This window comes from Hylobates moloch, unplaced genomic scaffold (assembly GCF_009828535.3).
Source record: "Hylobates moloch isolate HMO894 unplaced genomic scaffold, HMol_V3 SCAFFOLD_37, whole genome shotgun sequence".
NCBI lineage: Eukaryota > Metazoa > Chordata > Mammalia > Primates > Hylobatidae > Hylobates > Hylobates moloch.
In genome coordinates, this window is record NW_026652312.1 from 1,625,480 (window position 1) to 1,640,009 (window position 14,530).

The window sequence follows — 14,530 nt, forward strand, 5'->3', positions numbered from 1 at the left end:
TGTCTGGCAAATGTTAGACACTCAGGGAATATTTACTGAACAAATAAATGGATGAATCCAAGCAAAGCCAAATGCCACGTCTTATGTGAACCCTTCACAAATGATCCTTCCCCTTTTAAGAAAGGTGCTCTATCCTCCATGTCCTAGACTACATTGCGTTTTAACTTGTAATTCTGTAGTGCTGTCTGTGTACATTGTGTACATTTTTATCTCTAAGCAATGAGTTCATGGGATGCAGACATCACTCTTTCTTACCTTTCTTTGCATCCCTCATTTCACGCACAAAGGATGGCCTCAATAAATGTTTGCTGAGGCCATCCATTGCATGTGCTCATTTAACACATTCAAGGGACTTATATATGTGCAAAATACTCTGCATTTTGAATAGATGTCCATATGGACATTTATGTAATCATAATCATATTTACTTCAAAACATCACTTCCAATATATTCTCGTTTTCTTTTGTAGTTTCTCTCTTCTCGTTTTGGAAAAATATATTTTTATATAGTCTTTCACCAACATTTATTATGATGAGTCAGGAATTCTTAAATTTTTTAAACCAAAGACCAATGAATATTATTAAAATTCAGTTTTAATGAGAACCTCTATGAAATTCAAATGCGTTTTTGAGGTTCACATTTGAACAAGAGGACTTCAGGTTAAAAACAATCTTAACTTCATCTCTTGAGACTAGAATCAAGATTTTCTACTGAAATTATTCACCTCTCTGGCATACTACATTTAGTTATTTCACATAACAAGTTAGTTCTATTCAGTTATTCAATATTCCATGAAAGATCTGTTTTATATGACTTAGGGCCTGTATTATTATATATCAATAGGATTTAATCAACATTTATGTTACAGAATGTTTTGTGTTGAACAAATTAATGAATCAAATTTTTTTCTCAAAGCTAGAAGAGCCAAGAAATGCATACACAAGTGTGTATTTTCCTTGCACTTCCACAGTATTATAAGGCACTAGCAGCCACAGTGTATACTACTACCCCTTGAACAACACGGGTTTGAACTGTGTGAATCCACTTACACAAGGATTTTCTTCCACCTCTGCCACCTCTGAGACAGCAAGATCAACTCTCCTTCTTCCTCCTCCTTTACAGCCTACCCAATGTGAAGATGATGATGATGAAGGCTTTTATGATGATCCACTTCCACTTAGTGAATAGTAAATATGTTTTCCTTATGATTTTCTAAATAACATTTTCTTTTCCCTAGCTTACTTTATTATAAGAATATGGTATATAATACATATAACATACAAAGTATGTGTTAATTGACTGTGTGTTATCTGTAAGGCTTCTGGTCAATGGTAGGATATTGGTAGGGTCAACTGTATAAATATATATATGTGCACATATATATGTACATATATGCATATGTATACACACACATATACACTCATACACACACACACACATTTTCAGCTAGGAAGAGATGCAGATATCAGTAAAGGAGACCTTGTTCAATCAGTCATAATGCTGATGCTGTGTCACTATCATCCCTAGTCACTTACCCTATTTGTAAATCATGGTGGATTTTACCTGTATTATTAAGATAACACTGCATGGCTCCCCTACCCTGAAAGATCTTAAACTGAAGCAAGGTAGTATCTAAGCACAGATAAAAATATCCTTATCACTGGTATCAGTGATTCTTTCAAACAGTCCAAAGGGATGCATCTAGTTTACTTCTCAAATAGTAAACACAGCCCAAATGTGTCCTTCCTACATATTTTAATTTCACAAATCAATGTTTTTTATAATGGCACAAGTCCCTTAATGGAAGAAAAAATATATATCTTGCAAAGATAACTACATACTCTTTCTGGAGGCATAGATGGTCTATGTAACTCCAAAAATTTCATGAATTACTCACTTTTCCCTTAGAACTCAACTTGTCTTAAGTTAATACATGTCTATTTCTTTAACTCTAAAAAGTTCATCCGACTTAAATTTAAAATTTTCAAATCAAAATATTGAAGTTTAGGGTAACATTTATCATATAAAACATAAAAGTCGGGAATTATTTATTGAATTTATTTAATGATTAACATGATGTGTCAGCATTATTGATGACCATTTGCTATGGCTAACTGAAGCCAGAGATAATTTAATTGATGATCTTTGCTGCATCCGACATAAAACATAGAGCAAAAACTGCCGTTCAAGCACCTTACACAAATACACATTGCAAATGCTGACACTGCATGCATATTCTATATTTGGCATCATTAGAAAACAGAAAGTAGCAAACCTGGTCTACAATGTCGTTTACTTTATCCCTTTCACAGTCCAGAATTACACGCCGTTCCTTTTTTAACTCCAGATCTTGAAAAAGTGATCGGTACATCTCATCTTTCTTGTCATTGTTAATGTTTCCCACATTGATAGCAGTCACTTGCCATTTCTTTTCAGCAGCAGAATCCAGCACAGCTTGCAGTGTTGATAAGCCTAGGAAGGCAAAGAAAAATGATGACTGATAAAGATACGTGAATAACTCAGGATTGTGTTATGAAATTGCCAGTGAATATATTTTTAAGGCAGATATATTTGTGCAACTAAAGGAATGTTGAATCCTTCAAAAAAAAGCTATAGCTAAGATCTTTATCACCTTCTACTTATGTCACTTCACATCAAAAACTCATTACCTAAATATTACTGTTCTGACCAAAGGAGTCATTGTTTGAGTAGAAAATAATATCCTTTTCTTTCAACACTCTCAGCTGTCTTCTTTAGAGTATTACTAAAGTGTAATGTTAATACCTTTGGTTTAAGTGAAATCAAATGGCATCACAAACACTTCTTACTCTTACAGAATGGAAAAAAATTGTTTAGTCGTACATGATAGTCTGTCATTTGATATTAGTATCCTGAAGAAGACAAGTACATTTTCAACGAGAGGAATCTATGTAAGTCTATGTGAGGATAACAGGCAATATTCTTTATGAGGCTGCTATATTTTCTCCTATTGTTTTCAAGTCAGCAGTTTGGGTTCATTTTTTTTTCCATCCACAGTCTTCTCTTATGTTATTTTTTTGTTATTGGGAATGATCCCAGAGAAATTGAAGTGGTCACCTATTAGCCAGATGGTGTCAGTTACTTCTCTAGCATAGATTTACTTCTCTTTCCAATTTGTCTATTTTCCTGTTAGTTAGTAACTTTGCTTATAGCATCATATCACTTGGAAAATTTTTATTGTTTTTTTAATTGTCCATATATTACCTCATATTTAGGACTAAGAGGTACAACAACTAGAGGATTTATTTCCTGAAAAGTTACATCCTCAATTTAGCACTCGGAGACATGTCTTTCGTATTATTTCTACAATTCACAGCAAAACCAAATTCATCATTTATATTGATAACTTAACAAACAATGCAAAATTGAGACTCCAGAATGAATCCAGAACTCAGCAAATCATCTTCTTTATTCTAGAAAAGCCTGCATCTTTCTCTAACAATATTAGACCCTTTTGATTAATAAAATGTAGGACTCACCTAATGTGAACATATCTCTTCAAAACCTAAATTCAGATACCAAATTTTATTTAAATCTTTTTGCTATGAAAAAAGGTCAATTATCAATTTTGTTAAAAACTATTTCAAAAAAGAAAAACCACCATTAAAAATTTTGTGGATTCAATATTGGCCAAAAAGTGTACAAGATGAGTCTAAAACATCTTATGACACCAGAAGGGAAGGAACTCTCTAAAACCATCAGCATTACCTCAAAGCACACAGGAGCTAATTTGAAGAGGAGCTCTTTAAATAAAGATGGGAACATTTGAATATTAATTAGAATAATAAATGCAAAATACTTAAATACATAAACTGTTTTAAATCTATGAAATTATGTTTTAAAAATGTGCTTGACTTTGGTGGATGCTAGGGAACCAATTAATTAATTTGAAGACTGGTAAATAATGAAATAAAACAAGCATTTTCCTGCGTTTCCTATATGAACCACTTTCAGGGTAATAATGAACTAAAGGTCTTTATTTTTGGAAATACTCTAGCTAATAGATGATGGATGAATATATATTTGAAATTATCACCGTCTTGTAACACCTGCTGAATTAATGAATCAAGACAACAATCATCAACTACTGGTAACTACCCAAAAAGAGAGATAACAGAGATGTGTCTCCAAATGATAATATTCAACCCACATATTTTGGTGTTGAATAGGTATATACCTATTTAGTGTTGGCTACATTCATGCCAATAATGTAAACTTGAATTTCATCACACTTCTAAATCTAAGTATCAAGCTATAGGGCATGTATAGAAGAAAATATTTTAAGCACCATAGTGTTGCAATCATCAAAATCTAGACTGTGTGAAACTGCATTACATTATGAGAGTCTTAAAAATTATATTAACTAATTGTGATATATGGATCTCATTTTTATTTTACTTCAAACAGTAGAAAAAAGAATAATATTTACGAATTGTTAATTGTCTAGGTATAATAATGCTATTACCATTATATTTAAAATACTAGAATCATTTTTTCCAAATAAACACTGAAATATTTACAGATGAGATGGCAGAATGTCTGGTATTCATTTCTAAATAATTGCAGGGAACAAAGAGATATAGATCAAGCAAAATTGCTCATATACTAGTCTTTAATAAAGCCAGGTTAAGAGTGTTTGGGAATCTTTATAGCATTCTAATTTGTTATTTAAAATATTTTATAATAAACATTAAAAATAATTTACTTTTATTTCAGAATGGAAGATTGAACCACATGCTGAAAAAAGTTAACTTTTTTTCTGGCAAAATGAAATTAGTTTCCTCTGTCCAGTCTTCTGGCAAAAGATATAAATAAACATAAATTTCTCAAGGGATAATGTAAAAAGACCATATGTCATTTTTTGAAACTTTCAGTGACAGATATTTAAAACACATCACAGATCGCCTATGATTTCCATACACTATAGGTCAATTAAATCCTTCCCTTTTCATCAGTAGAGACAGAACACGCACAGCTGGTCATTATGATCAATTCAACAGCTATCAACGTACTTGAAAACAGCCATTAAGTCTACCCAGTTTTCTCTGCAAGTAAGAGAAAAAAAAAAAATCTAAATTCTAAGCCGCTTTCCATTTGCTGGGTTCTACTTTCCCACATCCCAGTCATGGTTCAACTCCCCCTTGTCCCCTTCTTAAAGACATCATATCCATGGATGGGGCTGTCTGTGCTATTCATATATTACTATATAGAAATTACCAGTAAGCATCCTTATTCTCTGCAATAGCTTATTTCATTTTGTTTATTTGATTATAAAGCATACTACATAACACAATTTCAAGTGGTGATGCTCTTAATATTATGTCTCAACTTTTAACATGTATTACAAGAAAGTTTAAATATAAATGACACTTTGTAAATGGATTTCACCAAGTGGTAATCCTAAATCTAAAATTTCCAGTAGTTTACCTTGCAAAAGAATATAGAGATGATGTCTAAAATCAAAAAAGAATGCATTTAATTTCTAACTTGCGCCAGGTGCGGTGGGCAGATCACTGGAGATCAGGAGTTCGAGATCGGCTTGGCCAACATGGCAAAACCCCATCTCTACTAAAAATACAAAAATTAGCCAGGCCTGGTGGCAGGTGCCTGTAATCCCAGCTACTTGGGAGACTGAGGCAGGAGAATTCCTTGAAGCTGGGAGGCGGTGATTGCAGTGAGCTGAGGTCACGCCACTGCACTCCAGCCTGGGTGACAGAGCAGGACTCCATTTAAAAAAAAAAGAAATTTCTCTGACTTTCAAACTCATTTGTTCTATGCGTCAAAAGTAATTTACAGTTGCTGTGGATTCAAGATTCACTGTTATTAAAACGCTCAAGATTAATATTTTGTAACCTCTGGAACCTAACAAAACTTACATGTTTATTAAGAAACCAAACTGCTCAAGTAGTGCTATATCAGACTTAATAAATTCAGTTTCATCAGAAGACACTGAATAATATTAAATTAACTCCTAACAACAGGCAGAAGTAATTCACAAATGATTGCATTATCTGACGTGTAATTTGAAGAGACCACCATTCAATGCTTAATAACCCAATTCCCTAGGTGTTTTTTTTTCAGTAATAGTAACTGACTCTCAAACTCTCTCTCAACTTGATCTCCTCATTCCTCACAACCAAAAGTTTTGTATTGTCTGATTGCTTTATAATCAATATACCATTTTTAAATTTGAAAATCACTGAAAATGTATATGAAGGTGAAATTAAACTCTTCAAACATAACACAGATTTGTGCTCTTGACCTCTTTGTACCATATTCAATTAGAGGAGAAAGTATGACTTGAGATCTGCCTCTATTCCTTCCACACAAACTATCACAGAAGTATCTATAAATATATTCATCCTGTAATTCGGAATACAAAGTTGTATAGATAATGGGAGTTCTGCATAAACACTGATTCATTTAAAGCTATTAGCATGCAATAGTCATTCAACTCTAATATCCGTAGTACTACATTAGGATATTTGAATTTCTATAGCAGACTCACTTATTTTTATTGAATTACTTAAAACAAAACTGTTGAGATACATAGTTGTTCATCTAAAAACAGAAGAAATCTGGAAGATTAACTATTCCTCCTCGTAAATATATTTAAAATATAGTATGTTCTTTTAAATCCTCAAGAATACTGCTACAGTCTAAAGGTAAGTTCTAAACTCTACTGAATTCTTAGATGTTTTGCTAAAATAAAAAATGGCTAGATTAAATAATGTTAAATTGCATTACTTCTTCATGTGCCTATTGTTACTGACTGGTTGTAGTTGTATAACCTATTCATAAAATGACAATCTTCCTAAAATTCTCCCAAAGTATTACTACTAGTCATTCAGTGATAGTCTCATCTTGACCCAGTATTAATAACACTCTGAGTTATAGACAAGCCATCAGCCACCTGTCTGTATGCAAACCCTTTAAAAGGTCACCTGGTACACAGGGGAAGTCTATCAGTTTGCACATTAAAGGGTTAAATTAAAAATGATTACTGCCAAAAGATATATTTTATTCAAACCATGTCTTACTGCTTAAAAATATTTTCTTTGTTCCATTTAAAATTAACTGTACTTATTCTTTCAAGCATAGAAATTAATATTTATGATCACTAAATCAGGGCAGCATGCCCAGGCCAAATTAGATTAACATATATTTCCCTCATCAGCTCTCTCAGGAATATGAGGGAAAAAATTATAATTTGAAATCATTTTTGTTCTATGCATGATGTTTTCTTGGAACTGCAGGCAAAGTGCCTTCCCTTCAGGGGACAAATAATATTGCTCAATATTGAAACCAAGACATACAGATATAAAGTGCTAATTCTGTTTTTACCTACTCTCTATAGAAATGTATTAACTTACCTTGTTGACACTAAACCAATAAATAAAAACCACGTTTGGATTAAGTCCTGATTCAAACTTACAACATATGTATCCAAAAATAAAGCTATTAGATAATCTTGAATGCATTAACATAGATAACCCCATTGCTCTATTGTTAAAAATGTGTTGAAGTTCTCTTTATGGAGTGATGATATGCAGCTTTCAGGGTCATCAAGGGTCATTAAGGAGTGCCAGGCTGTTGCCATATGGCCTGGGTAAGGAGAAGACACCAGCAACCTGAAAGATCACCTGGTACTAGACGCAGAGTTTCAGCTCTCCTCTCACCAGTAAACTCAGATTAGTCAAAGAGGGTTCCATACCAAGATGTTGCTATACAAAGATGTTTCTATCCATGCATCCATGTCTCTAATTGTTTACAAGTGGTATATAGTCTCTTGGCCTATTGCTCAGCATTGGAGCAGATAGCCACGAAGCAGGAATGACTTCACTAGTTAAAGGTAGTGAAATTAAGCAGCATATAACAATTTTAAGTCTTTTTCATCTAGTTCATGATTAGGGCAGAATGTTGGGAGATCATTTTCACATTTGGACCCTATGCTATTCCAAAGAATGGTAATTTAGACATTATAATTTAACAATATATATTCCTGATGTAGACTCTCCAAAAAGTGAAGATGATTACAGCCTAAAAATAATCATATAATCAAGAAGGTGATGAGACAGCCACATCAAGAACAGACCAAATTCTTTGAAACTGAGGCATGTAGAGATACAAGTAGAGAGATGAAACCATGGGATCTATTTTCCAGACTGTGGTTAATGTGGACAAAGGGAACACAGGTGCATTCTTCAAATCATGTGACACTAAAGCAAGCAGGTGCCTACTTTGAAGCATAAGCAAAATGATTTCAGGACCAAATGGGGGAAAAACAATTCACCCACTAAATGTATGAATAAGCTTGTTAAAATGTAGTATGATGGCAAAGCCATAAAAATTAAGTCATTAATAAGGAAAAAACAAATAGCAAAAATTCCATTTCCATGAGCCAAGTAAAATATTATACAAAGGTCAAGTCTTTTGCCAGTATTATGAGAGTCTTACATATTTATGTCTGAAAATAACTTCAGATAAAAGGCCACTGAAATATTTTTCACATTAAAACATCAACAGCTACTTGATAACACCTTAAAAATGTATCCATAAGGTCATTTTGGCTTTAATATATTATTACTTAATATTATCACTCTAATGTTTTTTATCTCAACAGATGCACTTGAACTCAAATCAACTTGTATAATTTAATAATTGTAGATTATCTCATCATTTCAATTTCATTTAATATTTCTAAGTATTAATAAAAGTATTTTAAAATGGTCCAGATTTTTTTCACAAGTACGTAAGTCCATCCATCTTCACCAGCTAATTCCAGAGCCTGTCGTTCTGAGTATCTCTCCTCAAACTCTAGAGTTTCTCTTTTTTTTAACTTATATCAGCTGCTGTCTTTTTGAATTTTTTCTCAAAAGTTCAGTTTTAACTAGAGGAAGCAATGGTGAGGGTAAGGATGAAGGCGAGGTATATTCTTAAACTAAAAATGCCATCCTCAGTCAACCTTATCAAAGTGTAAAGAGAATTAGTCATTCGATTATTCAATTCTGCAAGCAAAATTTAGCTTATAAAATCATCCTGAACTTAAAATACTGTACACAGATGTTTAACTCATTTACTTATTAACACCATTTACTGAAAATCAACTCTCTTTTTAGCATTATCTGAAGCACTGGGTAGAGAGTCATGAGCTGAACATCCAGTACCCTGAGCACTGCCTGGGCACTCTCTTCCTGGAGCTTATTGCCACACCTTACATGAAAAACATAATGCTTATCCTATGACACTAAGACAGTCCCTGGAACATAGCAGGGGCTCAATAGGCAGTTCTTAAGTGACAGAATGAACATCACCATTCATTATAAATTGTCCTAAGTACTATAAAGGAAAAGAAGAGACTGCTTTGAAAGATAACAGTGTGAAAGGCATCTCTGAGGAAATGATATATGAACCCAGTTCTCAAGGAGGAGTAAGCATTAGTGATACAGGCAGAGATTTGAAGCGAAAGAGTTTGGTGTATCTGAGAAAGTGAAAGAAGGTCAAATGGATTTAGCTTTAATAAGTGAGCAAGACAGCAGATTGCAATGGAGAGTTGAGTGGGAATTGGGTGTTATAAGACCTTAAAGCCAACTAAAATTTTTCAGTGTTATCCTCATCATAATGAGAAGCTATTGAAGTATTTTGAACAAGAGAGTAATGCAGTCCAAAAAAATTTTTTTAACAGTAACTCCTGCTACTTCATGGAAAATGGATTAAAAAAAGACAAGGGTGGAACTGGAGAGATGAGGGACTGAACACATTATGGTGGCTTGGCCTGGGGTAACGGCAACGACAAGGATGAGTGTCTACAGATAAAATATAATTAGGCCGTGGAAATCACATCAATAGGATGCAAGGATGAAAGAGGTATTAAGAATACACCCATATTTCAGGCTAGCTTGAACAACACAAAATACTAAAGAAGTTAGCAGAGAACAAGAGGAAAAACTAAAAATAATTTAATACGCTCAGTTTTATAAGCCCTTTTATCACATTAATAAGTGTGCTTCAGAAACATCCAGCACATTGAAATCTATATTTACTGTAAATGATTCTCTGTTTTAGTTTTTAATTCCCTATGGGAATAGCCAAGTACTCCCTTCTCAAAGCAGGGGGACATAGTTGTTGACATAGCAAATTTTTTTCGGCTTGTAGAGTGCTGACTGGCTTTTCCACTGAGTGTTCTCATTCCCAGGATTAGGAGAACAGGGCAGAGAATCAGACACCTAGTTCCTGCACTCCTGACTTGAGATTGCTGCAGTAAATGACTACAAACTGATCAATGGAGAATTGACTGACGGCTGGCTCTCTTCTTGTCTGCCCTTGCGGGTTAACAAGGTGCCCTATCTTGGTCAAAATAGGCTTCTGGGTTTTCATTTGAACCTATAAATATTCCAGGAAGCAAGCTGCTGAGGGAAGCACAGTATGGTACTTAGGTACTAGGACAATAGTGGTCTCTCACCCCTTTGACTTTGATTTATGGATACTCTCTCAAAAAACATATCCATATGAACACACACACACAAGATGTTTCATACAATTTAGGGAGTACACAAACCTACTGACACCCAATTATGGAGCTGGGAATGGTTAAGAACACCTGGGATTCTATGACATAAATCAAGCAAGTCTGCTAATACTAAACAACAAGGGATATGAGAAACATAAAGGTTGTACCTCCCTCCATTACAACATTTTAACATAATGAATCAAGACTGGCATGCTATTCAAAATCATCCCATTATAAACAATTATGTGGAATGGTGTCAAAAGCATAGGTTTGGTATCAGAGACCTGTGTGTAAGGTGTACCACAAGCGGGTTGATCCTGAGAAAAACCTTTAACTTCTCTGAGATTCGGGGATCTTGTTTTTAAGGCAAGGGAAATAATAACGCTATCTGCCTGATAAAACTTCTGCATATAACAATATTTAATAACTATGTTACTGTATGTTTCACTTAAATTTACTCAAGCCACTTCATTCACCTTGGACTAGTAGTATAGCTATCATAGATTTTTAGCTGCTGATGCCAAAAATTGCTTTTTATATTACAACTGAATATTTGGGTATTGGGTTGATACAGTCTGTCTCTCTAAATTGTACACAGACAGCTTTTGTAGTTGTTGCTGTTTTACTCTAAATACGTTTCCCAGGTTTAAAATTGCATTAGTCATTATCACAGCAAAATTAAACCAAAGGATCCTTGGGCTTTATTGCACCTTTGCAGCTTTATAACATCCATAGAAGCGTCAAGTGTAGGCATTGAATTCGCCCCATTACAAAGAGATGAGATACTGTCACTTACCTCTGTCACTGTCATAGAGGTATGCAAACTTGTCCCATTGATAGTATTCAATCAAGCTAAGGAGTGCTCCTTTGAGGTCAGGTCTCATCTGAATGACAAATGGATGTGTGCCATCTGTTGGGAAGCTGGGAGTGATGAAGGAGACGTGGAGTGTTCCGCAAAATGATGTGATGGTATTTACAGACTTCTTGTCATAAAATCCAAAAATAGCATAGACTCCTCTCGAAAACTGGGAGCAGACTAGAAGAATAGGAAAAATAGAAAGGAAAAATCATTGAAATTGGCACACAATCATATGAATTTGCTTAAAACTTAATGTCCTTTTACATAAAATACAAAATTAACATATTGAAAGAAATATAGATTTAATGATCCATTGTAATTTATTAACACTTATTTACTTAGCATTCTATTTGTGGAATCTAAAAGATTATAAAGCATAAAAAGTAGTTCTGGTTACAGGAAAATGCATACATCATTGTTTAACAAGCTATGTAAGTATCAACATATTTTAGGAACAAATATGAAAAATGTATGAGTAAAACAACATTAGCTATAAGAATAAACTGTAGTCACCTAAGATTTATACACATTAATGACAGCTCATTCCCTACATAATCTAATTCCTTTAAAAATCTTTACTGTATTCACGATGCTTTTACATCTAAAAGTTAATGTGCTTCCATAGAGTCCTAATGCTGACCAAAACCTCTTTAAGACAAGATAGATACCAGACTCCCATGATACATACAGAGACATGTCCCCAGAAAAGCACTTCAGTCATATTGTGTCCAATTCCTTTAAAAATCTCTACTGTATTTACGATGCTTTTATATCTAAAAGTTAATGTGTTTCCATAGAGTCCTAATGCTGACCAAAGCCTCTTTAAGACAAGATAGATACCAGACTCCCCTGATACATACAGACACATGTCCCCACAAAGGTACTTCTGTCATATCGTGTCACTCAGTTGAGAAGCAATTAAATAAAGTCCAAAACTTTTCATTTTAATCTTCCCCAAGGACCTAACTTACCCTATATGTTACACTACATATTAATTCTTAAACAAATAATAATATTGTATTTGGACATCCTCATCACTCCCACAATCCCCGTCCTCTTTCAATATTTCTATTTCCAGTGAATGGCATATGACACTATCTGCTTTCACTCCTTTCCCCAAAAGTCAGTCCATAACTAAGTTATGTGCTCATTATAATACCTCGATATACTCAAATAAGGGCCACTTATTTTTCTCCCCATTCCAAACATCCTAGTTCACTAACAGTATATACTTAACATTGTGCTTGCCCTGTGCCTGGCATGTTCTAGGGTATGTTAATTCATTTTTTTCTCATGATAACTTTTGAGGTAGGAACTATAATTATTTCCAAATTACTGATGGAAAAATTGACACATAGAATAATATTAAGTGAGCTACCAAAGACACTTGCATAGGTGATAGATGCTACATTCAAAATAGAGAGTCTGGATTCAGAATCCATGCTCTTAATTAATAAGTAATACGGCTTATCTTACCCGACTAGTGAAACACCTACCCAACTGTCCTCCTTCCTCTACTTACGTTCCTTCCATTCAATTCTCCACAATATAATAAGAATAATATTTTGAAACATAAATCCAGTAATATCTTTCTGAGAAAAAAGGGTTACTCTGTCCAAGACTGATCCCCTGTAATGCTCTACAGAGCACTGACCATTCACAGAACAGTGCTTAAAGCTACTAGTAAAGTCAACTATGTGTCTTTTTTTCTTTTTCTTTTTTTTTTTTTTTTTTTTTTGAGACACAGTCTCACTCGTCACTCAGGCTGGAGTGCAGTGCAGTGGTGCGATCTCACCTCACTGCAACCTCCGCCTCCCAGATTCAAGTGATTCTCCTGCCTCAGCCTCCCGAGTAGCTGGGATTACAGGCATGTGCCACCATGCCCAGATAACTTTTATATTTTTAGTAGAGATGGGGTTTCACCTTGTTGGTCAGGCTGGTCCCGAACTCCTGACCTCGTGATCCACCACCCTTGGCCTCCCAAAGTGCTAGGATTACAGGCGTGAGCCACCGTGCCTGGCCAACTATGTGGCTTTAAATAAATAAATAGCTGATATTTCTCAATCTTGGGGTCATTTCAATCCAAAAACTGGAAACCAGTCATCCAGAAACACAATCTAACAACCTAGAACATAACATCTACCATCCTTTTAAAAAATCCTTTTTGAAGGATAAAACAAACCCTATCTTATATCATTGTATTTCCTTCACAAAAATAGATGGTCTGTAGAAAAAATAGATTTGTTTCATGAATACGAGCATTGCTAAAATATGTACAGATTCTAATTGCCAATTCTAGACAATCAAAAAATATTAGGCAATAATGTTTAGTAACTGTTGTACAGTATGAATCCAAAGGAAAGCAAGATTGCCTCTTTAAGTGGTCCTTATTTGCCAAAAATCTGGGTAATATGTAAATTTACATATCCTTTATTACCAATCTTCTACAAAGCAGACTGAAATATCTCAAAAAGCAACTGAATGCATTTCATTTATTTCACACCTTAACATAAGGCAAAGATGAAATAACTGTCTTTTATTCATGCCCATACTTTTTGTTCTTGTCTGGGTACAGAGTTGAAAATAACCTTTAGTGTATTTGATAACTAAGTCCTTTCTTCACATACATGAAAAATAGCTTTCATCTCATCTAGGAAAACTCTGCAGTGATTTCTTATTTTATACATAAGTGTATGTGTACTGACAGGTATATCTTAAATCTTAAATGTGTTTAGCAATTGATGATTCCAAATGACACATAAAAGAAAGACTTGATTTAAAATTCTCTCCGGGTCAGTTTAATTCCATTTCCCTGCAAAGTGTGGGCATGTCATCTAGGTACTATAGGAATATCATGCAATATGATTTATTAATGAGACCTCTTCTCATCTTAAGTGAAATAGCTTCTGTGATGGAAACAGCAGCCACAGTGTCAGCAGGATGCCTGATAAAGAATGCCACTGTTTGAATACACAGACAATCTTAATAAGGAGTCATACCTTTCATTTTCAATTTGTTTTAGGCTCTGGAGTGAGTTGTCAAGGGACCTCCTGGTTATTGCAGCCATCTGGAAACACTGGCTTTGACCCAACAACAGGCAAAAGCTGCACACAACTTCATA

The 14,530-nt window shown here is 34.3% G+C and overlaps 1 protein-coding gene across 6 annotated transcripts in view; it reads right to left on the reverse strand.

Annotated features, from left to right (window-relative positions):
• LOC116463465 (glutamate receptor 2) overlaps positions 1–14,530 on the reverse strand; it is a 133,807-nt gene that overhangs the window by 48,303 nt on the left and 70,974 nt on the right. For all 6 annotated transcript variants that reach the window (XM_032146584.2, XM_032146583.2, XM_058434655.1 and 3 more), the window contains exons 3-4: positions 11,347–11,586; positions 2,277–2,473 (exon numbers count right to left, since the gene is read on the reverse strand). In XM_032146584.2, the coding sequence (XP_032002475.1) occupies positions 2,277–2,473; positions 11,347–11,586 (437 nt within the window). The remainder of the gene's footprint in view (positions 1–2,276; positions 2,474–11,346; positions 11,587–14,530) is intronic.